General features: G+C 49.2%; 1 protein-coding gene across 1 annotated transcript in view; it reads left to right on the forward strand.

The window, feature by feature from the left end:
• Positions 1-27,465, forward strand: part of IARS1 (isoleucyl-tRNA synthetase 1) — a 2,025,584-nt gene that overhangs the window by 827,849 nt on the left and 1,170,270 nt on the right. Inside the window, exon 17 of the mRNA XM_069643896.1 lies at positions 8,519-8,605. Within this exon, the coding sequence (XP_069499997.1) occupies positions 8,519-8,605 (87 nt within the window). The remainder of the gene's footprint in view (positions 1-8,518; positions 8,606-27,465) is intronic.

The raw sequence follows: 27,465 nt of genomic DNA on the forward strand, positions 1-27,465 counted from the left end.
ATCAGTTGTTTGAGTGTGTCAAAGGCTGTGTGCATTTCTTGTGTCCACTTTAGCTGAGTGTTTTCTCGTTGAGCTTCCTTGAGTGCCTGTAATAGGGGCCTTGTGTATGCTGCATAATCCAATATCCAGGCTCGGCAGTAATTACACATGCTGAGTAACCTCTGCATCTCTTTAACTGTGTTTGGTTCTTTAACCACTTTTATTGCTGCTGCTCTGTCGGGGATTATTCTCATGCCATCTTTGGATATTAGCTGACCTAAGTACAACACCTCTATCAAACAATATTGCAGTTTCTGTCTGTCTACCTTGTACCCTTTCTGTGCCAATAATGTTAACAGGATGATGGAATCTTCCCTACACTCCTTATTTCTGCGGCAGACCAAGAAATCGTCTACGTACTGAATTATTGGACTGGTCGTGTGTTTTTCCAAGATCTGTGTGCTAAATTCTGTTAAAAATACTGGGACTCTTGCCATACCCTTGGGGCAATCTGCAATGTTCATACCTTTTCCCTCCCAGCGTAAACTCTGTCGGGTACCAAGATTCTGGGTCAAGTGGGATTGAAAAGAATGTATTTTTCAAATCCACCACAGTGAAATGTGTGGCCTGTGTTGGGATACTGCACAATATTGAAGCAGGATTTGGGACAAGGGGAACTCTTTCTGAATTACGTCATTAAGGGGGCATAGCTCCTGGATCATCCTCCACGCTCCTCCCTTTGCTTTCTTGATCGGGTAAATACAAGTGTTGCAGGTTGAGTTGGATTGTCACTATTATTTCCTGTATCATTAGTGCATATATGGTGTCCTTTATTCCCTCTTCTGCTTCCCTAGAAAGGGGGTATTGCCTTGCCCGAGGTAAGATGGCCCTGGGTTTGAGTTTTATCTTTACAGGTGTTTCTTCGTGCAGTAGCCCTACATCATGTGGGCCCGTGGTCTACAACTGCTGCAGCACTTGGGACATGTCTTGCTCAAAATATGGTGGCAGGGCTACGACCGCTACGAGGAGTAGTGGCACTACTCCATTTTTAATCATTATATCAAGGGGGATTGCGATCTCCATCACTATTTTCCCATCATCTGAGTCACTAAAAAGTTCCTTGTCTGTTAGATCTCGCAGGGCCATATTGGCGCTGATGCACAGCACTGTTCTCCACTGGCATCCCTGCATGTCCATTGCAATTACTGCTATTCTTTGCAATGACACTTGTACTGCATGTAGGTCTAAGGACACTATTGAGCCTGGCACTATCTCCGGGTCTGTGATTGGGCGAAAGATAAACTCTGAGGGCACTCTCCATTCCTTACTCTGGCACCACTCTTGCTAATATCCTCAGCCCTTGTAGAAACATGTCTGGATCTACGGGTATGCCACGTGTCTGGGACATTTGCTTACGTGTGTATCACTAACATGGCACGGATTGCACATATTCCTGGTGTAGAGCACTCTATTCCTCTGTCAGTGAAGGATAATAGTCATGTTGAGCTTGCTGAGAAGGTCCCTTCACAGCAAATGAATGGATGATTCTTTGTAATACAACAGGGGTGCCCGTACAGTTTTACCCCTCACTGTTATGTCTAATTCTTCAGTGTGCGGAACCTCGACGACTGCCCCAGAGAATCCTTGCGTTTCCAATGTCCGATTAGAAAGCGGGAACCTGCCTTCCTTGAGGCATGATTTTTCCACTCCCGAATCTACCATGAAAATGAACTGTTTGTTTCCTATCACCACCCCTACCAGTGGTTCCTCTGCTGCGTTAAGTGTCGTCCACAGTACTGGACATGCAAGTGCTCCCTGTGGGTTGTCCTATGCTGAATACCTTGGGTGCTCATCAGTATCGAAAACATTTCCTGTTACCACTGCTGTCCCTCTACATGTTGCAGGTGCTCTATTTGCCGCAGTGGCATAAGCGTTTCTGCGGGTGGGAGCGGTGCGCTCATGGCACTGGGGGTGTTGTGATGCATGTTGTGGGGGCACTTGGTGCTCATTCATGTACCTAGGGTTGGGCTGACTCTCCCTTCTGTTCCCACCCATTGGTAATCCAATGGGCTCCCATGGTGGGGTTGTCCATACTGTTACTCATATGAATTAGTGGGCCCGCTCATGAAATGTCCCCACCTCCCGCAATTCCAACATTGTCCTTGTCCTCCTCCTCGGGGCCCTCTGTATCTGGCGCCCCCTCCCCTTGACCCCCTAAATCCTCCTTTATTACCTTGGCCGCCCCTCGCCGGCCATTGTGACCCCTCATACTGGTTTCCCCTGGCCATGAGTCCTGGTAATTACCTGTCCAATTTGCTGCCATTTGCACCGGTATTCCCATCTGTCCCTCGTCCTCTTCCCTGCCCTGTTAGTTGCTGCTACTGTACTGACCTTCAATAATTTAGCTGCCTCTGCCAGGCGCCTATGAGCTATCTTTCTCTTTCATCCTTTTGCTGTGGTGCACTGTTATGCTTTGAATTTCTGGCCATCCCTTGGCTTCTATCCAAGCTATTTTATCAAGGGCCTTCTGTACCTCCTTCGGGAGTCCCCTTTTGATAATGAAGTAAAATGGGGAAGTTGATTGGTCCCAGGCCGTGTCCGTTTCTGCTCTCCACATATCCTGCACCCGGAGAGTGAAAGACATCGCCTCTTCCTCATCTCCCATTGTACATTGCATTACTGACTGCAAATCTGGTGTGTCTGGAAATGTTTCCCTGGGGTATCCCACACTCTCGCTCGTACTGTGTTGATTGAGGCCCCATCATGGCAGTCACAATCTGTTATTCCGGGGAACCCTGCCTTCGCCCACTGCAGATACCAGCAGACTTTAAACATCCCCCACTGCTAAGGGCACGCAAGCTGTGTGTTTTTCAAATGCATATATCCACTTGCTGGCACCTCCGGACAGTGGTGGCAATTGTTTTAGCAAGCTAGCTTTGTCCATTTGGGCCCATGGTATGTAATTTGGCCTTCCTGCCCCCCTGTGGATTAGTGCAGCTGTAGATTTTTCCCCCCTTTACTGGTACTCACCTTTTTTTCCTTTCTTCCCTACAACCGCCATGCGTCCTGTTCTATTCCTTAACGTCCCTCTCCATTCTTCTATGGGGGAGACAGTCCCTCCCCAAATGAGGCCCCACCAGTAGCAGTTCCCAACCTCCTTTCTTCTTCCTGCTCCTCTAGGTCACCCCAGTATTCTTACTCTGTCCGATGCATCCCTTTCTCTTTTAACTCGCGTTCACTACCAGCTGTAGTTACTGCTATGATTCTTGTGGGGGTATCATTTATCCGAAATAGTATCTCTCCCTTTTTCCACCCATCCTCCACCGCCCCTTCACTCGGTTTATGTGTTGTATCTTGTTCTACTCTGGGGGTACACAACCCTCCCTTGCTCGCCTTTGGCCCTCAGGCGAGACAGCTCTGTTCGAGCCATTGTTAACCGTGAAGCTAGGTCTTGTGCGAGTTTCTCAATGTCTATTGTGGGGGCACTCACCTGTCCTGTCATCCCTTGGCTCTCATATGGGGGTGGCGCTGTGGCAGATGGCTTAGGTGTCACTGGTAATGTGGATTGTGCTACGTATACAGGGTCGATGTAACCTTCTGCAGGCACTGGCTTTGTTAATAAGGGGTATACACGTGTAACCTCTATCTTATTCTCGATTTACTCCATGAGTCCTTCACTGCCAGCCGCTGTCAGGGGAGATGCAGTATACTCGCTGCTTTTACTCGGGGGAATTTCTTCAAAAAGCCTCCACAGATCTAATATCTCCCCCCGTTCTGCAATGGCTTTCCTTTGTATTTAATGAACAAACAGGTGGCAACCATGTCTAATACAGCCTTAACAAATGATCCTCCTTGTGGCCAAACCTGGGGTAAACCTTCTCCTTTCAACTCTGTTACCCACTGATCGTGATATTTCACAATCTTGTCTGCATACCCTGGCAGCGTCTTACAAATATGAGCTAAAGGTGTGTCTGCACCCATTGTATTAACTCGAAAATGTTTCAACCAGGTAAAATCATATCAACTTTACACCTCTTTGACGATCACTTCACTATATCAGTGCCATGGGGTTAAAACAGTTTTTCCAAATCTCAATTTTTGCAAACTATGTCAATGCACAAATGTTTTCAAAACATTTTATGACACTTTAGCTAGTACTCACAAACATGACCAACACTTTGACACATAATACATAACACATACAACGAATGGCACAGGCAACATGAACTTCCCGTCCCTTTTTCCCTAGTGCTAATTAGCACCCTTAACTTCTATCTATATCTCTTCCAGATTCCGCAATATTTTTAAAAGTTCTCCCTATTCAACTTGTCCTTAAGCAGATTTTTAAAAGAGGAAAGTAGGAAAGGAGCGTTTCTAAAATACTACTGAGTCCTCTGAAACCCCTACGTTTTCAACTTTGTTTTTTCTCCATATATATCCTGTAATAGTCGAGATAGCACTATGCGGCACCGCCTCTACCCCACCACGGAGATGGGATCCCCTTATCCTCTGTTCACCTTTTACTTCTGTTACTATCCTAATGGCCATATGCAATAGAGATAGAAAAGAATATAGAACAGACCCCAGGTTACCCCCCTTACTGCTAAGAACATCCTCACTTATTTACCCCTACTGGTAGGGTACTTCCCAAACCTCCTAATCCGACTCCCACCCTCCTTTTAATAACCTCACTTGATACTCGCGTGTCCCTCTTGATCCGAGACCCTCCGGACCCGATCGGTCAGGGCGCTGCCCCTCTCTCAAAGACCATGCCAGGCTCTGGTGAATGGTACGGTTGGTTTTGTAAAGGGGGATCCCGTACTCTTTCGCCCTATTGCACCCGCCAACGTCTAGGTATACCGGTGCCGTTGGCGGGTAGCTCTTGAGGGAGCGCGCCAGGTTGTGACGGGGGGAACGTCTCGTGCCAAAAGGAACAAAAAGAACGTTAAAGTGTCAGGATCACCAATGAAAGTGAGAAGTCCCCAAAAATGCACTTAAATCTCCCAATAAGAGTCAGACCGAACACATCCCTGGAGGGAATGAGACCAAGACCAAGTGCTTGTGATAGAAAAAAGTTGTTCATCTAAAATAGGGCAAGCAAAGTCTAATCTGCTCACGCCGAGAGCGTTCTGCAGAAAACCTGTTACAAAGCATTTTTATACTGCTTTCGCGTCATCGGGAAGGGGGAGGCCTAATGGGCACATGAAAAGTCGGGATTGGTCACGAAGGATGGGCACCTATAGGTGCCATATGGTCTGTGTGCTGTGGTTGGCGCAGGATCACGTGGCGCTGTGATGATGCTTCTCGGGTCAATCGGTCAGATGGGCTCATCGGATTGGCATGTGGTGTCGGCAACTGTTGTAGTGTTAAAGATTCAATAAACACTTGACATTTTCCCTTGTGGCCACACATTCTCATTTGTCCAATACTATAATCTGTCTTGTCTGGCTTACTCTGAGACCTGTGACTCTGGCACCAAAGGAGAAATATTTCTCAAATAAAGGTTAACTATCATTGGGCATAGGTCATAATGCATTTGTTAAACTCTGTCAATCAGCAGCTTAACTGTGTGTTAGTATAATAAAAGATATACTGTGTGCAGGGGTAGGGCTTTGAGGTCACTGTGTGGTCTGGAATGTCCATCTCGTGCAATAAAGAAAGCGCTGCCCTTAGCTTAAATCACACATTAAAGGGATGGGTCATGCACGGCACATACCATGATGGTCTTAAGTCCTTCTGTGGGGGTTAAAGACAAGATGTCTAAAGACCATTAAGTATCTTCTAGTCTGCCCTGGCACCATGACGGGTGGGGGGAGGAATCGAAACACCTTTGAGGTGCGGTTCTGCATTGCATGGGGAAACAGGACCTCCTGGAACATTTTTACAGAAGGCCTTTTGCGCACAATTATTAGATTGCATTTATGACCGTCTCGTCTGAAAGCGCGTGATCATCGTTATTATAAAACTCAGAGTAATGTCTCGTGTATGAACATGTCATTTTCCATACTAACTAAAAGAGTCCATTGTTAGATTCTTCACATATAGGCCTTAACACATTATCACAATTGGGTCATACTGGGTATGGCATATGATTGTTACGTTGCTGTTATATAATGCTGTGCATATATTTACATTGAGCTAAAAAATGAGGTAGCTTAGTGCGGGCATGTGCAGTTTTTATGTTAAATCATACGTTTCACATTTACTTTCTATTTAACTTTATACTCTTTAATACACTTCACACTTATATAAATGGGGCGTAACGTTAGTGCTGCGTCTATCATATAACACACTAATATACTTGTTGTTGACTGCAATCCATTCAATATGCCGTGTGTAATGAAAACAGTTGATGAATAACCCATTGTAATGAAGTAAGGCACTTCCATTCTCTGATATTAAGGTGCAAACAAACATTACATACTCGAGGGCCAGTCTTAGTTGTTCAATCATGTTCAAAGGGTATGGGGGTGGTATTCTTTATGGCCTAGTCCTGCATGGTGGGGGCAAGTTCATAGAGACGAATGCCTTACTGCTGCCAGGCCTTGGGCTGGCCTGTGGCTGGGTCACTGAGGTAAGACGGAAGACGGAAATACAGTGTGAAGTTTGTTGCATTTGCGCGGCCAGTCTCCCATGAGAACCAGAGGGCTGCAGAGAAGACGGAGGGGAGGAGGTGGGGGGAGTAGTTTGTTCGCTGTGCGCGTCTTGTTTTATGGCTGGCCTGTCATTATGAGAAAACAAAATTGAGTCGGTGGGCACACAAACTGGAGTGTTACTGGGTTATGGTCTGGGCTCACTTTATGGACCACAGTTCACTGGTGGCGTTCCTGCACGGATGCCCTGTGGCCGGGGCCCTGTTCCCAAAGCAGCCGTGTTAGAATACAGCCAGCAAGTGTGTCTTGACTCGGATTGCATGGGGGGGGATTTGAGAACCCCCTTCTTCCACTCAGCAGGCACCCAGCAAATCAAACAGCCTTGCAACATTCAAACTTGGGTGATTGGCAATCCTTTCAGGGCAGCCAGTCTCCCAGTTTAAACTGGGATCTCACACTCTGGCTTGAAGACAAGTGCTGCAGAATTTTGGACTCCTCCCACGCTTCCTGCCATCACAGACCGACTCCCGCCGAAGATAAAAATCACACAAAGGAATTTCCCACCAGGGATGTAGGAGGAAGGAACAAGAAAGGACAAAACACTAAAATGGCGAAAAAAAGAGGACGGGTCATTTTGGTGAAATGAGCACCCATGGATGTCTTTCATTTTTGTAATTTTTAAATTACAAATTACACAAGGTGGGGGGTGCTGGTCTTGCCTAATACAATTAAAAACTGATCCAAAGATCCTTTCTACCAATGGGAACTGTAGTTCCCACAAGGTTAGCCAGAGAGAGTTTAAAAGGGGGGCCCCTACGGCAACCCAGCAACAATAGGCACGTATTGGCAAAAAGTTGTCAAAGAGGATAACTTTTAAAATACATTATGTTGAGTCTTAAAAATGACACCCATAAAAAGAGTAAAAGGTTCTGAGAGTGTGGAAAAAGGTTCCACTCACAGAGGTATAAGGAAAAATAATCCACCAGTAAAAGCAAAACATTCTGGAGTTGACATAGGTCAGGATGATTTATCATTACTATGAAAATCTTACCCAACAGTCTCCCCATGCCCCAGTTTTAAAGGCCTTAGAGACATTTAAGAGCCCACTATTTACCTCATAAAAACATAATTATAGAACATGAACATTGCTGCAGATAATATTGCCTTTCTACCCCTGTCTGACCCAGAGTGCCCCTCACAGCCAAAATTTGCATATTCTGTGTCTGGTTAATATTGTTGGTAATTTTAGTTCAACTGCCAGGGTATTATGGAAGTATATGCAAAAAGGACAAGCATACTCGTCTTTGGCACTTGGTTTTAAAGACATAAACTTTTTTTTATAGAACCTTGATTGGACATTGCCTTTATTTTGGTATTGCAGTACTGTTTTTGGTTCGATGATTTGGTAGCCTTCCTCCTGACAGGTATAGCCTACCCTAGGCCCATGCTACCGTAAATAGGTGAAGGAGATGTAGCATTCATGTTGTGCCTGTTTCACCTTCATGGTCGAGATCATTTCTGGTTTAATTGTATAGTGGGTCTGAGTAGGAGTTAAGAAACAACGCTTCCCTGTAGCCCTGCAGAGCAGTATTCATTTTGTCATATACACCCATCGAGAGGGCTGTAGAAAAAACGCCCCATCAGTAAGTAAACCTGCCACAGTGGGGTGAAACAACGATGCACTCTGAGTCCCCCTAGCCCTCCCACAGTGGGCCCATTAAAAAAAAAAAGAAAAAAAAGCTAATCTGGTGACTGGGGCACATGTGAATATTTGGGGGTTGCATGAACTTAATTTTGAGGTGCAGACCCACGAATATTCACAGCTGCTTTTCAGAAGACTCACTGCGTACTGATCCGAGGTACATACAGTGTCTCTTGTTGCAAGGTTTGGACTTTGTCTTTGTGGTGTTTACTGACCAATAACTTGCAATTTGCTTTTGTTTCAGGTTTTACACCCTGCTGGTGCTGTCGACGGCCTTGTTTGGGAAGCCACCTTTCAAGAACGTGATTGTTAACGGCCTGGTGCTGGCTGGGTGGGTAGAAATCGCTGCACTGCAGCCTCTTTGATTTAGAAATGGTAATTCTCATTCATGTTGCGTTGCAGTTTTAGGCATACTGCCAGCTCCCTCTTCAGTTCTGGTGCGTTAGGCGGGATTGTGCAGTACAGCTTATTCTGAAATGCTGGGCACATACACATGTCAGTTTTATAATGAGTGAGGTCTTCATTTGAGGATGGATTCAATATAAAACTGCAAGATGATGTGCTGTCCATTCAATCAGATGCCGCGAATAAAAGGTATACTGATTAACCTACGCATTGGCGACGGCATGCTTTTAGTTATTCCTATTGCATTACTTACACGTTGAATTTTGTATAAGTGCAAGGGTTTCAAAATATTGTATGGTTTTCAATGAGTGCTCATGGGTCTGTGACTACTGAAGAAATGCGTTTCCTGTAGGTCACATGTTTGAATCTCACCTTGCCTGACAGCATTATGTCACCTAAAATGTATTTCTGACATTTATTGACAGATAGCCAAGATAACGAGGTGCTTGGGAAGGGTTTGCGAGCGTACATTAGGTGCTGACAGGATGAACAGTCGTTACAACATAGCTGTTATTACTGCATAACATTTAGGATAGCTGTGAATAGTTTTCATTTGCAATAAGTGGGGACATGTTACTGTTTTGAAGGAAAGCCTGGTGCGAAACGAGGGCGCTGTAAAGGATGACCTTCATGTGGTATAATGAGATGGGGGGGGGGGGTTTGGCTGGTTTAACTTTGAAGTTAACATGAGTACCATCGTGTTGTCTAATAGTAAATCGCAAAATTCTTTTAATTTAGTTTCAATTTCTTAATCCTCAAGCAGAGTAATTGGCTTTCTTCTGTTTATCCTATTTAGAGACCATGATAACAGCTGCGTCCAGATGCATAATGCGCAATTTAAAAACCCGATTCCTTTTTTTTAGTGAAATTAGTGAATCCCATATGTTAGATAAATTAGCCCCTTAGCGCAGAACTTGCACTATAATCTTCTCAGAATTAGTTAACATGATCTGACCTACGCAACACATTCATAATGGAAAGGGACGTCTTTAGGAAGGTGAATATGACTCCCTTTGATATATGATAAGATCGTTTATTTATATAGCGCCTATACACAATGTTTCAAAGCGCTTCAAGGCAAGGGAGGGAAAAAGGGAAAATACAACCACATTCTTACAGGCCATGAACAGTAAGGATGTGAAATTAACTATCGTACTCGCCCTGACGACATTTCAGATAGTGCAAGTGCTAAGACATAGATAAGGAAGGGAGGGGGAGAGTGGGAAGGAAATGAAACAGACAGACAGGCGACTACCGTACTAGGCCTGACGACATTTCTGGTAGAGCCGGATAAAAACAAAAGGTGAGGGAGAGGGGTGCAGAAAGGGAGGGGAGAGGAACAAAACAAGCGACTATCCTACTAGGCCTGACAAAGTTTCAGATAGTGCTGGAGGTGGGGGGGACAGTAAGGGGATGGGGTAGCGACAGACAAGGTTGCTATCATACTAGGTCCAGGGACAATTCTGATAGAGTAAGTGCATAGAAGAAAGTAAGGGGAGGAGATAGGAAAAGGGAGAAGGGAAAGGAGGAGAGAAAAGAGTAAGCAGTCAAAAAGAGTGGAGAAGCAAGAGTGGAGAGCGAATACAATTGCAGAAGTCAGTAGTAACACATAATGTTGCAAGCCAGTATACAAGATGAAGATGAGAACAGCATGATTCAGGGGCACCATGAGTACAAGATGCAAAGGAAGTCCAGCATCAGAGTTGAAAAAGAGTGACACACCGTGAATTAATGAAGTCCATAAAAGTCAGATCCATCATTGGCCACAAGACAGTGATGGTGAAGGAAGGCACCGGGTGGGCGGGGCTTGCTAAGTGGTGAAAAAGAGCAGCAGGCAGGAAGGTACCAGGTGCTCCGGGCTTAGGCCAGGTGACCTAGATCCACTTGCACCTGCTCCCCATCTGCAAAGGAAAAGAAGCTGGAGGGCTCCTTAAGTAGGGAAACAGAGCGGCAAGCAAGAAGGCACCAGGTGGGCATGGCTTGCTAAGTGGCAAAAAAGAGTGGGAAGCAGGAAGGCACCAGGTGGGCGGGGCTTGCTAAGTGGTGAAAGAGAGTGGCAGGCAGGAAGGCACCAGGTGGGCGGGGCTTAGGCCAGGTGACCTAGATCCACTTGCACCTGCTCCCCATCTGCAAAGGAAAAGAAGCTGGAGGGCTCCTTAAGTAGGGAAACAGAGCGGCAAGCAGGAAGGCACCAGGTGGGCGTGGCTTGCTAAGTGGTGTTGAATAGCACTTGGTCCAATCAGACCTTTTCACCTACTGCCCATAGTCGTCCTTTGATTTTCCTGAACCTGTTGCACATTGGGTCACATAATCTTGTTAAAGTTGTATATTTCATCTAATATGCTGATGAATGTTAACATGTCTGAATACAACATGAGTTCTCCAGCATGGGGTCTGGCATGGATTCACATGCTCATGAATATTCCCCGTCGTCAGGCTGGGAATCCTCGGTAAAGAAAAAATCAGTATTAGTTTCGTTTCTGATCTGTCTTAGTAGTAACCAATCGCTGATCTCTGGGTCATACTGCCCCCAACCAATGACTGCCCTCTCCCTAAGCCCCGCCCCTGGCAGCCATCCTCAGATTTTTACCGCACGCTCAAGTGTTGGGAGTTCTCGTGCTTTAGCTCTCGAGTTTTTGCTGCGTTTTCGCGCTTTTTCAGGAGATTTTCTAATTTTTTCGGTTTAATCGAGCCTCAAGCTCCACCGTTTCTACTTCCGATAACGGGGACCCGTTTCGGAATTCTTCTACGCCCCTCATGGGTGAAGTTTTCGTCGAGTTTACACTTCTTGGAGGATTCCAGAAGATCTGCGGCCTACAACGGACATGGCCCAGGACAAGGGGAGCTCGACGCCCAGGTCCAAGCTGTTCAGGAACTGCCCTGGATGCGGATTATATAACGTTTTCAAGGAGGACGAGCATTTGCGATGTCTCTAGTGCCTCCATGGGGACAAGACGCACATGGAGAAGGACTGTGCAATCTGTAAGAACCTTTCGGAACGGACCAAACAAGATCGTCGTTCCCACCTCGCCACCTGGCTGGAGAAGGGCACAGCAAGTGAGAAGGCAAAGAAGAAGTCTGAACGGGCTTCTAAGTCCTTTGAGGGCACCCCGGCGACCGGGGCCCAACAGAAGGCCAAGCACCGCAAGTCCGCGGGCTTCGGGAGCACCGAAAGGTCGGGCTCTTCGGTTGCCAAGCAGGGCGCTACTTCCCCGGCACGTTCGACCACGAGCCAGTGCTCTGGTTCGGGGTAGAGGAAGTCCGAGATTCCGGGTAGGCTGCTGGAGCGGACCCAGTCGATCTCGAAGGGGGAGCGAGGCGCTGACCCTCCCCCCAAAGCGAAGGCCCAGGACGTACCTAAAGTGGTGAGGGCCTTGATCCACCCGGCTAAGGCCTCTACCGAAGTGGTCGCTGAGACTACGCCAATGGAAACGGCCTCTGGGCCCAGAGTATCCCTGCCGCCGCGGAGGGAATCCTCTTTCCAGCCTGTCGCTAAGACCCCCATGAAGCCCGCGGGGGGGGCGGTGGCCATTACAGACTCTGAATCAGCCTCTGAGGAGGAACTGGTGGAGATCGAGAAGGGCCTCAACGTAAGGTCCATAGGCCTCAGCGAGAGGTTCATAAACCTCAACGAGAGGTTCGAGAAGGTTCGATCCCAGGGGACGGTCCCTGCTGACGTGATCGAAGATAACGACAACGACGAACAGGGCCCAGTGGAGCGGCCATCCCGTCCGTCGCAGCCATTGCCCGAGCCCCAGGATAGCTCGGCGGCCATTTTGTTGGCAATCCAATCATTATGTACCGAGATAAGGACGAGATTGCCACGCACCCCAACGGAGGAGCCAGAACCAGGCCCGTCGCAAAGCCCTCCGAACAAGCGGAGGAGAGTCCACCTGCTCTGCCCTTCGTGCCTGCGAGACTGGTGGACCCCTCATCCCCCTCGCTGGGAGAGGATACGGGGACGGACAATGACGGCGGCGATGACACAGCGGACATCCCGTCGTCACCCCCCCGACCTCCCCTTGCGGGCGTCCCCAGCCGACGAGGTTAGCTCTTTCCACGCATCCGAGCTCTTCCAGCTCTGCCCTGAAGAACAGAAAAAGGAGGGTTTTCTGTACCAACGACGAGAGGCTAAGAGGAAGACGGTCCTCGCGGTGCCTTTACTCGGTGACATCTGGGACGAGGGGCTTGCTGTCTTCAAGAACCCTGCCACGACACCCGCCAAGAGGGACAGGTACGAGAAGAAGTATCGAGTCCCCAATGCCGCCCCCTTGTGCCTCAGGGCCCAGCCCACTCCGGACTCGGTCATCTCGGCAGTGGCTAAGAAGAAGGCAGCGGGCGAGGCGGCTTCCACTTCCCCACCTGACAGCGAGGGCAAGAAGTTGGACTCTATGGGACGACGAGTCATCTCGTCGGCGGCGACGAAGATTAAGGCGGCCAATGCCTTAGCTATCGTGGCCCTCTACGACAGGGTGCTCTGGTTCAAGATAGCGCCCCTGCTAGATTTCCTGCCTGATGATAAAAGGGCAGAGGCCCTAGAAATTCTGCAGGAGCGCGAGGTGGCGTCGGATCACGCCATAACGGTGGCGACGGACATTGCCGATACCGGATTTCGCCAACTGGGCAACAGTTTGCCTCCGACAACGAGGATGGCTCAAGGCGACAGACTTTTGCCAGGACGTCCAGACCAGAGTGTTCGACATGCCGTTCGACGGCAACAACCTCTTTGGTAAGGCGGTGGATGAGTCTCTACAGGCCATCAAGACCGACTCAGAGACGGCCCGGGCCCTTGGGGTGCTGCAGCAGCGACGGCGCTTTCGGAGCCCTGGAGGCAGACAGAGTGCCTCCAAAGGATCCAGCGGTGGCTCCTCCACTTACCGCCAGGCAGCCCGTTCCTCTTCCCAGGAGGCCTACAGAGGTTGTGACAAGCAAGGGGGTTCCCGCCCTCGTCGCCAAGGAGGCCAAGGCCGCTTCTAAGCAAGACTGACCCGGCCGGGTTGTCGGGCCCGCACCGAAGCACCCCACTGGGAGGCCCACTGACGAAGTTCGTCAGAATGTGGGAGTCCATCTCCACCGATCGTTGGGTGTTGGACACCCTGGCCAACGGGCACTCGCTGGAATTCCTAAAGAAGTGCCCTCGCATTCCTCCCGTGGCCAGGAAGGAGAATCACGTCCCTCAACTGCTGTTGGAAGTAAAGGCGATGCTCAGGAAAGGTGCCATCGAGCTTGTCCCCAGGAGGCTCCGGGGCTCCGGAGTGTACTCCAGGTACTTCCTCGTCAGAAAGAAGACAGGCGGTTGGTGCCTCATCCTGGACCTGCGTCGGTTAAACAAATACATCAAGGCGCAGAAATTCAGGATGGTCACCGTCCAGCATGTGCTGGGACAGCTGGAGCAAGGCGACTTCCTATCGTCGTTGGACCTGGAGGATGCTTACTTCCACATCCCCATTCTAAAAAGGCACAGGAAGTTCCTCAGGTTCGTGGTTAAGGGACACCACTACCAATTCAGAGCCCTACCGTTCGGATTAAAGTCGGCACCCAGGGTTTTCACCAAGTGCCTGGCACCAGTGGCGGCGCGGCTGCGCCTGCAGGGGATCCACGTCTACCCCTACCTGGATGAATGGCTAATCCGGGCAAGGTCAAGGGAACTCGCCGTCGATCATACGGCGAGGACCATCCGGTTGCTCACGGAGCTGGGGTTCGCCATCAACTACCCCAAATCCCACCTGGTTCCGTCGCAAGTAGCACGGTTTTTGGGGGTGAAGCTCGATACAGTGGAGCAATTGGCCTCTCCTTCAGAGGAGAGGACCAAGACCATCCTGGGCAAGGTGCGGCGCATGTTATCCACGGACGTGGCCAGGGTGAGGTCCATCAAGTCCCTGCTCGGGATGATGTCCTCATGCATCTACCTTGTGCCCCTTTGCAGACTTTGGATGCGTCCGCTACAGGAGTTCCTCGACGCCCGCTGGCTTCAGGGGAGTGTCTGCTTCGAGGACAGGATCCCCCTCGACGAGGAGTTCCGTCAGGCGATCCTATGGTAGGGCACCCGGGCTCACCTCACGACGGGCACGGACTTTCAAACCCCGGCGTTTCAGGAGACGGTGACTACGGACTCCTCTCTGGAGGGTTGGGGGGCCCACTGCGGAGATCTTCACGCAAGAGGCCTTTGGCTCCCGGAGGAGGGGTCTCTTCACATCAACATCTTGGAGCTCCGAGCAGTGTTCTGGGCACTCAAGTCGTTCCTCCTGTCCCTCAAGAACAAAGTGGTGAGGATCTTCACTGACAACACCTCCATGATGTTCTACATACGGAAGCAGGGGGGCACCAGATCCCCAGCCCTATCCAAGGAGGCCCAGGATCTGTGGCACTGGGCCGTCACCCAGGGGATGTTTCTGGTTCCCTTCCACTTGGCAGGATTAAAAAACACCATCGCCGACTCACTCAGCGGGGAGCTGCGCTCGTGCCACGAGTGGGAACTGCGCCAGGATCAAGTGGATTGACTCTTCCAACGATGGGGCAAACCCCAGATCGACCTGTTCGCGACGGCAATGAACTCCAAGTACCAGAGGTTCACCAGCAGGTTCCCACAGTCGAGGAGCATGGGCGATGCTTTCTCGTTCCCTTGGGACGGCCTGTTTCTATACGCGTTCCCTCCTTTGCCGTTGCTGCTCCGCCTCATCAACCAGCTCAAGAAGTCCAGGTGCACGATGACCCTCGTCGCACCGGCGTGGCCGAGGCAGGTCTGGTTCCCGGACCTTCTGGACTTGTCAACGTCCCCACCAGTCAGGCTGCCGGCGGACGCGGATCTTCTCTCCAGAGAAGGAGGCGCCATTCTCCACCACGACCCACAGTCGCTGAACTTGCAGGACTGGCTCCTGCAGCACTAGAGTTTGGAGGGTACGATATCCCGGCTGATTGCAGAGAGGTTCTTGCAAAGATCAGGGCGTCCTCAACTCTCAAGTGTTATGGTCATAAATGGAAGAGGTTCTCTGTTTGGTGCCGTGCACAGATTAACCCTCTGCGAATTACGGCCCCTCAAGTGCTGCCGTACCTGCTGTCGCTGGCCAAGACTGGACTGGCTCACACCTCCATCAAAATACATCTGGCTGCCATCTCCCGATATACCAGGACTATGGGACGGGCGTCCTTGTGGTCTCATCGCCTGGTGAAGGAATTCATGAAGGGACTATTCCGATCATTCCCACCGGTGAAGGCTCCTGCCCCGGCGTGGGAGCTTAATGTGGTGCTGACCAGCCCCATTTGAGCCTATGCATTCGGCGCCTTTGAAGTTCCTGTCATGGAAGACAGCGTTCCTCGTGGCCATCACCTCTGCACGACGAGTGGGAGTGATTCAGGCCCTATCTTGCAAGCCTCCATACTTGACTTTTCATGACACGAGGCTGGTGCTGAGAACGCACCACTCCTTCATGCCCAAGGTGCCGTCGGACTTCCACCTCAACGAACCCTTTGTGTTACCAGTTTTCTTCCCGTCGCCTTCGACGCCGGCCGAGAGGACTTTGCACTCGCTGGATGTAGCTAGAGCGCTGAAGTTCTACGTGGACCGCACAGAGAGTTTTCGGAAGATGTCACAACTGTTTGTGAACTTTGGGTCTGTGAATCAAGGGAAGGCTCTGGGTCTGTGAATCAAGGGAAGGCTCTCTCGAAGACTTCCATTTCCAGATGGCTCTCCGGCTGCATCATGCATTGTCACTGGTTGGCAAACCGACCGCTGCTCGGGCGGCCGATTGCCCATTCGACCAGAGCGATCGCTGCTACCACGGCGTTCCTGTCTGGTGTGCCCCTGCTGAACATCTGCAGGGCTGCTACGTGGAGGTCGACGCACACCTTCACAAGATTCTACTGCGTCGATCGGGACTCCAGGGAGGAGTCCAGGGTCGGCCAAGCAGTGCTGCGCAACCTGTTCGCTTAATGTGAGCCTGGTGAGGAGGTAAGAGATGCTTAATGTTGAGTTGTTGTATTGCTTAATGTTGAGCCTGTTGCCACCTCCCGTGGTTGTGCATGTGTATACTGCTTTGCATTCTTTTATTCATGAGCATGTGAATCCATGCCAGACCCTATGCTGGAGAAGGAACAAGTTACTTACCTGTAACTTACTCCTCACTGATGACGCCCAACAAGGCTGAAACATGTCTGGGGATGCTTGTGGTCTTGTGCAAAAGGGATGTGACCTAGCAGTTCGGGCTGGACTACCCCTTTGGGGGTGGGACCAAGTCTGATTTGCATATGGTTTTCCCCCTTTTGTAATGGCTTGGCAGGCGAAGAACAATGGTCTGGAGGGTTGCCCAGAGCAATGCCAGAGGTGAAGATTTATTCTAAACCTTCCAGCCATCAACTCTTTTGTTTTGCAGCATGGGTCTAGCATGGATTCACCTGCAAACGCTCCCACCTACCTCTCTGTGGCTCTTCACTTGTTCATACTGCCACTTGGCGTGCTACCAAATCTGAGGATGGCTGCCAGGGGCGGGGCTTAGGGAGAGGGCAGTCATTGGCTGGGGGCTGAAAGACCCAGAGATCAGTGACTGGTTACTACTAAGAAAGACAGATCAGAAACAAAACTGATAATGATTTTTTCTTTACCGAGGATTCCCAGCCTGACGACTGGGAATATTCATGAGCATGCAAATCCATGCCAGACCAATGCTGGAGAAAAACAGTTACAGGTAAGTAACTTGTTCCTTTCCCTCTGTATGTTTACAAAATGTTATGAAATTAAATGTTTAACTTGACCCAGCAATATTTTCCATCTGTAGTGACTTACTGTTCCTTGTCACAGTACTAACTACTGCTGCTCGTGAGGCTTTTTCCCTGTTTCCCTATGGGATACTGGATGGAATGGGACCAACAATTAAGCCTGTTGATCTAAGGAAGCAGAGGGCTGGTTCTGAGTACTGTGACAAGGAAGAGTAGTACAAGGAGTAATTGATATTACGTAATCAAGGTTTTACCTCCACGTCCCATTTACTTGTTCCAGTCCTAACTTTACATGAAGACTACCCAAGGAATAGGCTTGAACTGAGCAACATCACCATACCGTGAGGCGGGTGCACTACACATGTGTATTAACCCTTTCATTGCTCTAAGATGTACATATGTATATTTCTGATGCTTGTTAATCTGCTTAGACTCACATGCTGTGCATATAGTCTGACATCCAGTGGTAACCGCAGAGTATTGCATCTTGTTCTTCGAGGATCGAAAGGGGACGTCAACATGGGCATGCCTGTAACACTATCCCTAACGTGACGTGTAGTGTACCCAAAATCCCTCACGCGTCGAGGTCCCTCAGTTTTTTTCTGCCCAGTTATCTGGTTGCCCTAATGTAGAGCTCTTCATAAGAAATTGCGTTATTGTTATATTTATCAACCTTTGGTCGTTTTATTTCTGTTAAGTCACTTCAACAGTTGAATCCTGTGCACTGCTGAAGACAGCTGGGAATTTCAACGCCTTTTGATCCGGCGGGCGCTGCCGACCACGTTGCCGGGCCTTCTGGCCTGGCTGTACAGTAGGGAGAGTGGGATTGGGTGGTCATATTCTTTCAAGAATGCCTTTTCTTCTCCCCTCTCTTTGTTCCCTGGGTTTTGTTGTCACTTGATCAATCCTGAGCTTTGGACAGGACTCCGTTTAGATGTTGTCCTTGGTGTAAGGCCAAATATCTGTGAAAAGACCAACACCGTCGGTGAAATAATTGTCTACCCCTCAACCACGACCAGGCGGTCTGTGCGGCCTGTAAACTCCTGCATCCAAAGACACTTAAGGAGCGCCGTTTGAAGCAGTGGGGGCGGCCTACAGAATGTTGCAGGCTGAAAGTAATTCCCCCGCGCCACAGCTGGCGAGCAATGACCAATGCTCCGTTTCAGAGACCATTGACCTAACGGCGGACAGTTCTTGTTCCGCAGCGTCCGTCCCCTAACCCGATAGACACGACGCGAGTCATGCTATGGGGAAAACACCCGAAGACAGGGATGCACAAATTTCTCACACTAAACACACAATCCAAGATTCTGCTTCGGAGTTACAGTCGAAGCGTTCTAACGCGCCAACGGGCTCGTCTGATATTTCAATGGGATCCGCTGATCTTTATGATCGGCAGCCTTCCCCGCAACCACAGCAACGGCATGCGTCTGGGCAATCTAATGTAAAGGGCGCTAGCACCAAAACGCACGCGGGTGTCGAGATGCTACAGAAGAAAGCGCCGACACCGCTTATGGCCCTGGTGATGCCGATATCTATCGCGCAAGCACCGGTTCAACCGGCACATCTCCCTACTACACCGAGCATCAGCGATAGTATTGCAAGGATCGCCTCGGCAGTTAAACATAAGGAACGGTCGAAAGAGATGGCGAAACGGAAGGTACGGCCTAGAGACGCGCCAAGAGACGCGTCACAATGTCCGGAACCTCACAAGGACTACTCTGAGAGCCCTTTGCTTTTGTCTAGCGCTTTAGGAGACAAATCACGATGCTCTACAGATGAAATGGGTCGAAATGACCAGTTTCCTCCCCTGGACTCCTCTGGTTCATCTTCATGGACCAGGGAGAAGTTTGAGGAGTGTATGGACAGACCAGAGAAATTTATTTTTCTGAGAGGTTTGCTCTCAAAAGGCCTTGTGAGGACCTTCCTTTTACACCTGTGGCCAAGTTTCAGAGGACCTTTGACGATCCTCATGAGGAATATACTTATGACCTCACTGATGACGAGGTCCCTGTGGGCACATGTACAAGATGATGCCCCCTTCAGGGACAATGATAATATTGATGATCCTGCGGATCCAATGGAGAATTGGGAAGACGGCCATCAGGTTGATTGTCAACCTTGGGCTTACCCTCCTCCTACCCCAGACCATGACGTCCTGGATATGCATCTCGCACCCCACCCCCCTCCCCCTCCACTCCAGTCCGCCAAGCCTCACCTGTGGATCATCAGATGGCTTGAAAAAGGCGGCTGAGCATTTTCAGATCTCCACACAGGAGGCTCTGCCGGATTCTGATTTTGTAGAGGACATACTGAAAGAAAAGCCTCTTGCCAGCCAGGCCATTCCTTTGTTGAATTCTATCAAGAGGAGACTGGCGCCTTCGTTGACACCAGCTCAGACCAGAGCGGTTAACCCCAGGGTAAAGCAGTTGTTTCACCCTTCCCCTACCAACCCTGCTTACATCAAGGGCCATGCCACTCCGGATTCACTAGTAGTACCACCACTAGGAAAAGGGCAGGTGTACCCTGTCTACAGGTGAAGCACCACCTGATAAAGAATCCAAGCGGTTGTATGCCCTGGGGAAGAGGGTCACGACTGCTGCTGCGTTCTCCACCTGAATGGCCAAAACACCACTCTGTTGGCTAGCTATGCAGATGTCCAGTGGAACCTGCTGCAAGAAGGCCTTCCAGAGGTACCTGAACCTATGCAGGCTAAGTTGCTCGCAATTGTGTCCGAAGGCAAGCAAGCAAATCATAATGTGCTTAAGAACACTTAAGACGCTGTTGAAACAACGGGAAGAACCTTGGCACAGGGTACCTTGCTCACGCGACACGGCTGGCTGAGATACTCTGGGTTTAAACCAGAGACCCAGGCAGCCTTAATAAACACGCCTGTTGAGGAAAACAACTTGTTCGTCTAGGCAGTGGACGAAGCACTTGAGACAGCCAAGAAAGAATGAGACTCTAGTCCCTGCAACAGATTACCCAGAAGCCTTCACAACAGAGAGGGGACGTCTCTCGTCTGTCCTTTCGTGGGCCCTCATAACCAGTATGGTTCGGTAAACAACTGGAATTCAGCACAAGGATCTAACACTACCACCCCATATCCACCTAGAGGAAAGCAACGTGGAAAGGGTAGAGGCCGGGGTTCCACCCACAGAGGTTTCAGGTCAGAAATGACCATCAGATCCGGGTCCCCTCCCATGCCACCCTGGTCGGGGGGAGTCTAACATTCCTTCATGCATGGGGGGGGATAACATCAGACGGGTGGGTACTCAAGACCGTCGCCCATGGGTACTGCATATAATTTTGACAACCACCTTAATTCAGACCGCCAAGATCCTGACGCCGGAACACCTACGCATCCTACTGCAAGAGGTCGAGATCCTTCAAGAAAAGGGTGCCATAGAAGTCACCCCTATTCTACAGGTAAACAAGGGTATTTATTCAGTGTACTTTCTTGTACCTAAAAAGGATCTCCCAATGCACCCTGTGCTAGACTTGCGGCCAGCGAACAAATTTGTCAAACCTCAAAGGTTTTGTGGTGAGGCCAGCGGACAATGGGACCATCTGGTAGTTGTCTCGCCAGCCCTCGTTCTCTCTGCAGTGGTGGTCGAGGGAAAACCTCTTGAAGGGGAAAGCCTTCACCATCCCCGCAATAGAGGGCACTCTCACGACGGATGCATCTCTCACGGGGTGGGGGGGGGGGGGGCCCTCACCTGCTTCAGCGGACGGCACACGGCATGTGGTTACCGAGAAGTAGCATCCAACCACATAAATATGTTGGAGCTGTTAGCTGTATTCAAAGCACTGAAAGCCTTTCAGACACAGTTACTGGGAAGACGGTCCTGATCCTGACACAGTACCATGGCCATGTACTACCTTAACAAACAAGGTGCGCCACACACTCCAGGGCTATTCAAGCTTTGGTCACATTACTGGAAGCAGTCCCGCTGCTGAAATAGGGGGATTACATGGCAAAATTGGATATGAAAGATGCATACTTTCATATTTCAATGTTACTGGCGCACAGGAAATAACCTAAGGTTCATGATAGAGGACAAGCACTATCAATTCAAAGTACCCCCCTTCGGCGCTAAGCATGTTTCCGAAGGTACTGGCAGTGGGAGGAGTGCACCTGCACAGAGAATCCTTCCTGGTTTACCCTTATTTTGACGACTGGCTCATAACAGGGGAGTCCTACGGAACATGCCTATTGAACACTCAGACAATAAACCTCTTATTCAGCCCGGGATTCTCCATCAACGAGAAGCAATCCAGCCTAGACCCCAGTCAAGTCAAACCGTTTCTAGGGGCTCTAATTCGGACAGAAGACAGTCTCGTCTTCCCCTCCGAGAGGGTTCAGAACATGCCGTTTCAGATCCCTCAGTATTTAGCCAGTCGAAAAGTGACAGTACGCAAGGCCATACGACTGCTAGGAAGGATGGCGTCCTGCATTTACTTAGTTTCTCATGTGCGTCTGCGCATGCGTCCCATGCAAGAGTGGCTCAAAAGCCAGTGGTGAGGCCAGCGGACAATGGGACCATCTGGTAGTTGTCTCGCCAGCCCTCGTTCTCTCTGCAGTGGTGGTCGAGGGAAAACCTCTTGAAGGGGAAAGCCTTCACCATCCCCGCAATAGAGGGCACTCTCACAACGGATGCATCTCTCACGGGGTGGGGGGGGGGCCCTCACCTGCTTCAGTGGACGGCACACGGCATGTGGTTACCGAGAAGTAGCATCCAACCACATAAATATGTTGGAGCTGTTAGCTGTATTCAAAGCACTGAAAGCCTTTCAGACACAGTTACTGGGGAAGACGGTCCTGATCCTGACACAGTACCATGGCCATGTACTACCTTAACAAACAAGGTGCCACACACACTCCAGGGCTATTCAAGCTTTCCCAGAACATTTGGAAATGGGCTCTCAAACACAGGATGTTTCTGTTGTCCCAACACGTTCCAGGGGAACTTAATCTTCTGGCGGACGCGCTCAGCGGAGATTTCCCACTGCCCATAGAGTACAAATGGCGACTACACGAAGACATCGTCTCCAACGTTCTCGCGCTATGGGGCTTTCCAGAGATCGACCTGTTCGCAACACTGGAGAACGCTCAATGCCAAACCTACGCCACCAGTTACCCCAAGAACAGATCCAAGTGGAACAGTCTCTAGATTGTATGGTCTGGGAAATTTTACACCCCGCCCTCCCCCCGGACTGCCTTACTCAACAAGATCCTGCACAAGATGCACCAGGAACCAGTCACCATGATATTGGTGGCCCCCATGTGGGCCTGCCAACTATGTGTCTCGCATCTGATGGAGATGTCCCTATCTCCTCCAATGAAACTGCCTTGTCCGTACAACATGTTATCTCAGGACAAGGGAGAAACACTTCACCCATGCCCGCAAACCCTGAATTTAGCGGCCTGGCTCCTGAGGTCATAGAGTTCGGGCACTTACAACTCCATCAGAGATGCATGGACATACTTAGGGAGGTGAGGAAACCTAACGCCCATTATTGCTACTCCAGTAAACGGAAGCGCTTTATCTGGTGCAACTCCAAGGGCATCAATGCCATTGACTGCTCTGCTACACACATTGTTGTACCTGACTCACTTACTGGACTCGGGTCTGGTTTTTAATTCCCTGAAAGTTCATCTAGCTGCCCTCTCAGCCTACACCACATCACAACAGAAGGTGTCTTGGTGGAAGGTACCAGTTATTAAGACTTTCATAGAAGGGGTTAAAAGAATTCACCCCTATCCCCCCATTTCTAACCCGGCTGCCGGATGGGACCTAAATGTGGTATTGACTAGACTTATAGGGTCTCCCTTTGAGCCTATGCATAAAGCAAGTCTCGCATATAAAACCGCCTTCCCAGTAACCATCACTTCTATAAGAAGAGTGAGTGAACTAAAGGCCCTTTCAGTCCTAGACCCTTTTGTTACAGTCCATAGAGACAAGGTGGTTCTGTGCACTCGCCCTCGATTTGCATCTACATTTATTTCCAAGTTCCATGTGAACCAGTCAATAGAGCTGCCTACTTTCTTCCAGAACCCCACTAACGTGGCCAAAAGAAGCCTGCAGACATCAGATGTGCGCAGGGCACTCATGTTTTACCCGGAAAGAACTAGACCACTGAGAAACACAAATCAATTTTTTGTTTCAGTGGCAGCTGGTAGAGAAGGTGGATCCTGTTAGGGAAAATTCTCTGTTAAGGGTAATTTCCCAAACCTAGTGAGTCCCCCAGCAGCCTGGTCATGTCAAAACTTGACTATTGCAATGCATTGTACCAGGGCACTAATCGGGGTAACCTAGACAAGCTCCAAATCATACAAAATAACGCCATCAGGGGAGCCCTCAATATCCCCAGATCTGCAGACATTTCAGATACCAGGAAGAACCTTCATTGGTTGTCAGTCACCGAAAGGATCTCACTAAAATTGCTTGCCCTTACCTACAAATGCATGAACAACCTGGCCCCCACTTATCTCTCCTCACGATTCACGCTGTACACTCCAGTTCGCTCACTTAGATCTACCCTGAACCAGAGCCTACTGATACCTAGATACAAGCTCTAAACAGCTGGTGGATCCAGCTTCCCAGCCCTGGCAGCCAAATTGTGGAATGCTGTCCCCTTGACTATCAGAAACCTCCCCTCCCTCAACCTTTTCAAACATAGAGCCAAATGTTGGCTCGCCTCTTCCAATGCCTAAGCTACATTCTGAAAACGTGTTGCAATAACCTATGTAGGGATGTACTACTTGACAAACCATGTATCGTTGTACTACCTACCTATGTCTATTTCTATGCCATATCGATTGTTTGATATATAACCACTGTATGCAATTTATGTAACCATTGCCTTAAGATATGCGCCAGGTAGCCTCCGGGCCTGGTCTGCGCTATACAAATAAAATAAATACAAATACAAATTTGCTGGATTTTTGGGGTTTCTTTTTTTCTCCTGCTGAGAGTGAGACTCTTAGGCATGATTTGAGATATCCTTTTGACTGTGAATGTGTTTTATGGGCTATGGGGTCTTTTACTCCATAGGGCTTCATGTGTTTTTGGTATGTGTGTTACACAGCACCCTCAGTGCAGTAACACAGGGGTGTCATAGTGACCCCCAAACATAGACTCCATACCCTGGGACTAACTACTGTCTCCCAGGGCATGTAAAGTCACCATTGACTTTACTAGTCTCAAATTGTGAACAGAACCAGTACAAACCATCATATTGTGGAAGTACCGGTAAGGGTAATTCGATTGCCTCTGGGTCTGTTTTCCAAGGGGTCACTGTGCAGTCCCCCCTTGTCGAGTTTCTGGCTGGTGGCAGTGGATACCAGGCGAAATATTCCACCGGAATATTTCTTATGGGATTTTCCCATTGATTTTAAACGCACCACTTTTTGGTGCATTGTTAAATATACCACCACTTTATTTAATATTAAATTCACAGTTGGGTCTTTTTGCCAGGACTCTGTTTTAAAATGGCGTTTGTGTTCGCCTCAAACTCTAACCCAAGTCGAGCCCTTTGTTCCACGTTTTGGCGGGCTTCTGCACAGAAGCCCACCAAATGGTGCCACTCTGTCTGGGGTCTACAGGATGTGTGGGAGAGGGATTAGGCACCCTGGACTGAGTTGCCTTGGCAACTCAAGTCGCACTCTTGTGTGATTGACCCAGTGGTGAGCCGCCCGGCTAACCACTTAGCATGTTTGAGTGACAGCTAGGCTGTTGAATGGGGGTTTTTCTGCATAAAAGCAAGTCGCCACAGGACCTAAAGAATCCGAAGAGGGGAGAAGCTGAGCCATCTACAACCACAACACCACCGGTGGTGCCCTGCTGTACGAACTCACCACTTCCCCCCGACGACAGAGGAGATTTTCTTCCAGGAGAGTCGTCTTCCCTTTGAGCTGGTGGGACCAACCAGTTCGCCTTTTTCACCTTCCTGGACGTCTTGTGGTCGAATCGCCCGTGCCAAGCACCCCAGTGGCTGGATAGCCACGCTTCACCACTAACCGCGAATAAAAGGGTTGTACCTTTATATCGGGAACTCCGCGGCTGGTTTCTTCCCTGACAGTGCAACGACCTCCAGCTTTCTTCCTCGTCGAGATCATCTCTTCCTCTGGTCGAAGCCATGACTTGCACCCACTGCCAGGAACAACTGCCCCCGCTGGAGCTTTCTTTCAGGTACTGTGTCCCGCCTGGTCTCCCTTGCAATGGATTGTCTAAGGTGTCCCGTAAATCCTTGACCTTCCAACTGGGTTGACCTCAGACCTGCTAACTTTGACTTTCTGAACTGCTCCAACCTCTTTTTGACCTTTTTTGCAAAGACTTTTAGTGCATTTCCACTGTGTGATCTTGGGCACATTCCGCCTTGCTCTCTCTAAGAGTGGGCCTGGCCTATGAACTTTTGGCTCTACAGTAGACCCTGCCTTTCTTGACTTGTTGTGGTTTCTTAAGTGTGGTACTGTGTTATTTCCATACTCTGTCTTTCCTCTCCCTTTTTAAACGAATTATTGGAGTGCCATCTACGGTTACGCGCTCACCTTTGTTTTTCTAATAAGTGGTGTCTTAACCTAGACTTGTCGAATAATAACTAGGGAGGTGTATATACTTATAGTGACTGTCTTTGAACTTGCTTGATATATTAGGGCCAGTGTATTTTCATAAAGTGTGTTTTAAATAAATAAGTATATACTTTTAATACCAAAGCTCTGCTCAGTGTTTGCTTGTGCTACTGTACTTTTTGCTCTATTGTGTATACTGTACATACTGCCTACCTCCTCTTGAGAGAAGTCTGACTGCTCAGCCACAGCTACCAGGTTAATCTGGGTGGTGCAGACTGCTACCAATTGGGTTTACTGCTAACTCCTGTAGTCTTAAACTTTTTGCAGTAGTCCCTAAGGGAACTGCACAGGTTTCTGCCTAACACCTGTCTCCAAATCAGCCATCTCAAGGTGGATTGTCAATTGCATCACTCTGTTTCTCTCTTGCTAAGAGATAACTGCCCTTCAAGCCCAGAGCACATTCTACTCGAGGCACTGGAGCTTCCATCGCATTCATTGCAAATGTTCCCCCTGAGTCCCTTTGCAAAGTGGCAACCTGGAGTTCTGTACACACCATTACAAAACACTATTGCCTAGACACTCATTCTAGATCTGATTTTCAGGTGCGACAAGCAGTACTAAGACATTGTTTCACTACTGTTCCTTCTCACAACCCACCTCCAACTCTGGGTACTGCTCGCTAGTCTATGCACAGCATGTGATTCTAAGCAGATTAACAAGCATCAGCAGACATGCATTCTGATGATTGTATCTGCTTAGATTCACATGCGCCCACTCTTCCTCCGTGCTCGGGGGGAAGGCACATGGACATTTTACTGCTTTCTCTCTTTTAAGTACTCACGATAGTCATTAGGCTCCCTCACGGCAGAAAAAATACAATCAGAGGGACCTCGACGCGTGAGGGATTTTGGGTACACTACACGTCACGTTCGGGATAGTGTTACAGGCACGCCCAGGTCGACGTCCCCTTTCGATCCTCGAAAGACAAGATGCAATACTCAGCCGTTACCACTGGATGTCGGACTCTATGCATAGTATGTGAATCTAAGCAAATACAATCATCAGAAATGCTGTTACGGTGAGTAATGCATGTCTTCTGAGGCTTATGGATCTGCTTGGAATCACATGCTTTGCATAGGCTGGCATCTAGTAGTAGCCCCATAGTGTTGCACAAGACGTTTTCGAATTTTTAAAAGGGACGTCGACGGGTTGGGTTTGTAATTCTATTGACTGTACCCATGATCTTCATATTTCGAGGTCCCTCAGATAATTTTATTCTGCCATCGTGGTTAGTTGTTTCTCGCAGAGTCCTGTAGCTGCGCTACTTTGGAGTTAATGTCTCTTCATTATTACTTTAACAGTTACCGCTTGTTAGGAAAGATTTCCATTTCATGTGTAATTTTTCCTCCAGTTGTGTATCCCCCAACTTTTTGCTTTGTTTAAACACCATAGTCTGACTTTGCCGGAGGAGCGCAGCCTTCTGCTGCACTCCCCTGGGC

Source organism: Ambystoma mexicanum, chromosome 2p (assembly GCF_040938575.1).
Source record: "Ambystoma mexicanum isolate Mex_15411 chromosome 2p, UKY_AmexF1_1, whole genome shotgun sequence".
Lineage (NCBI taxonomy): Eukaryota > Metazoa > Chordata > Amphibia > Caudata > Ambystomatidae > Ambystoma > Ambystoma mexicanum.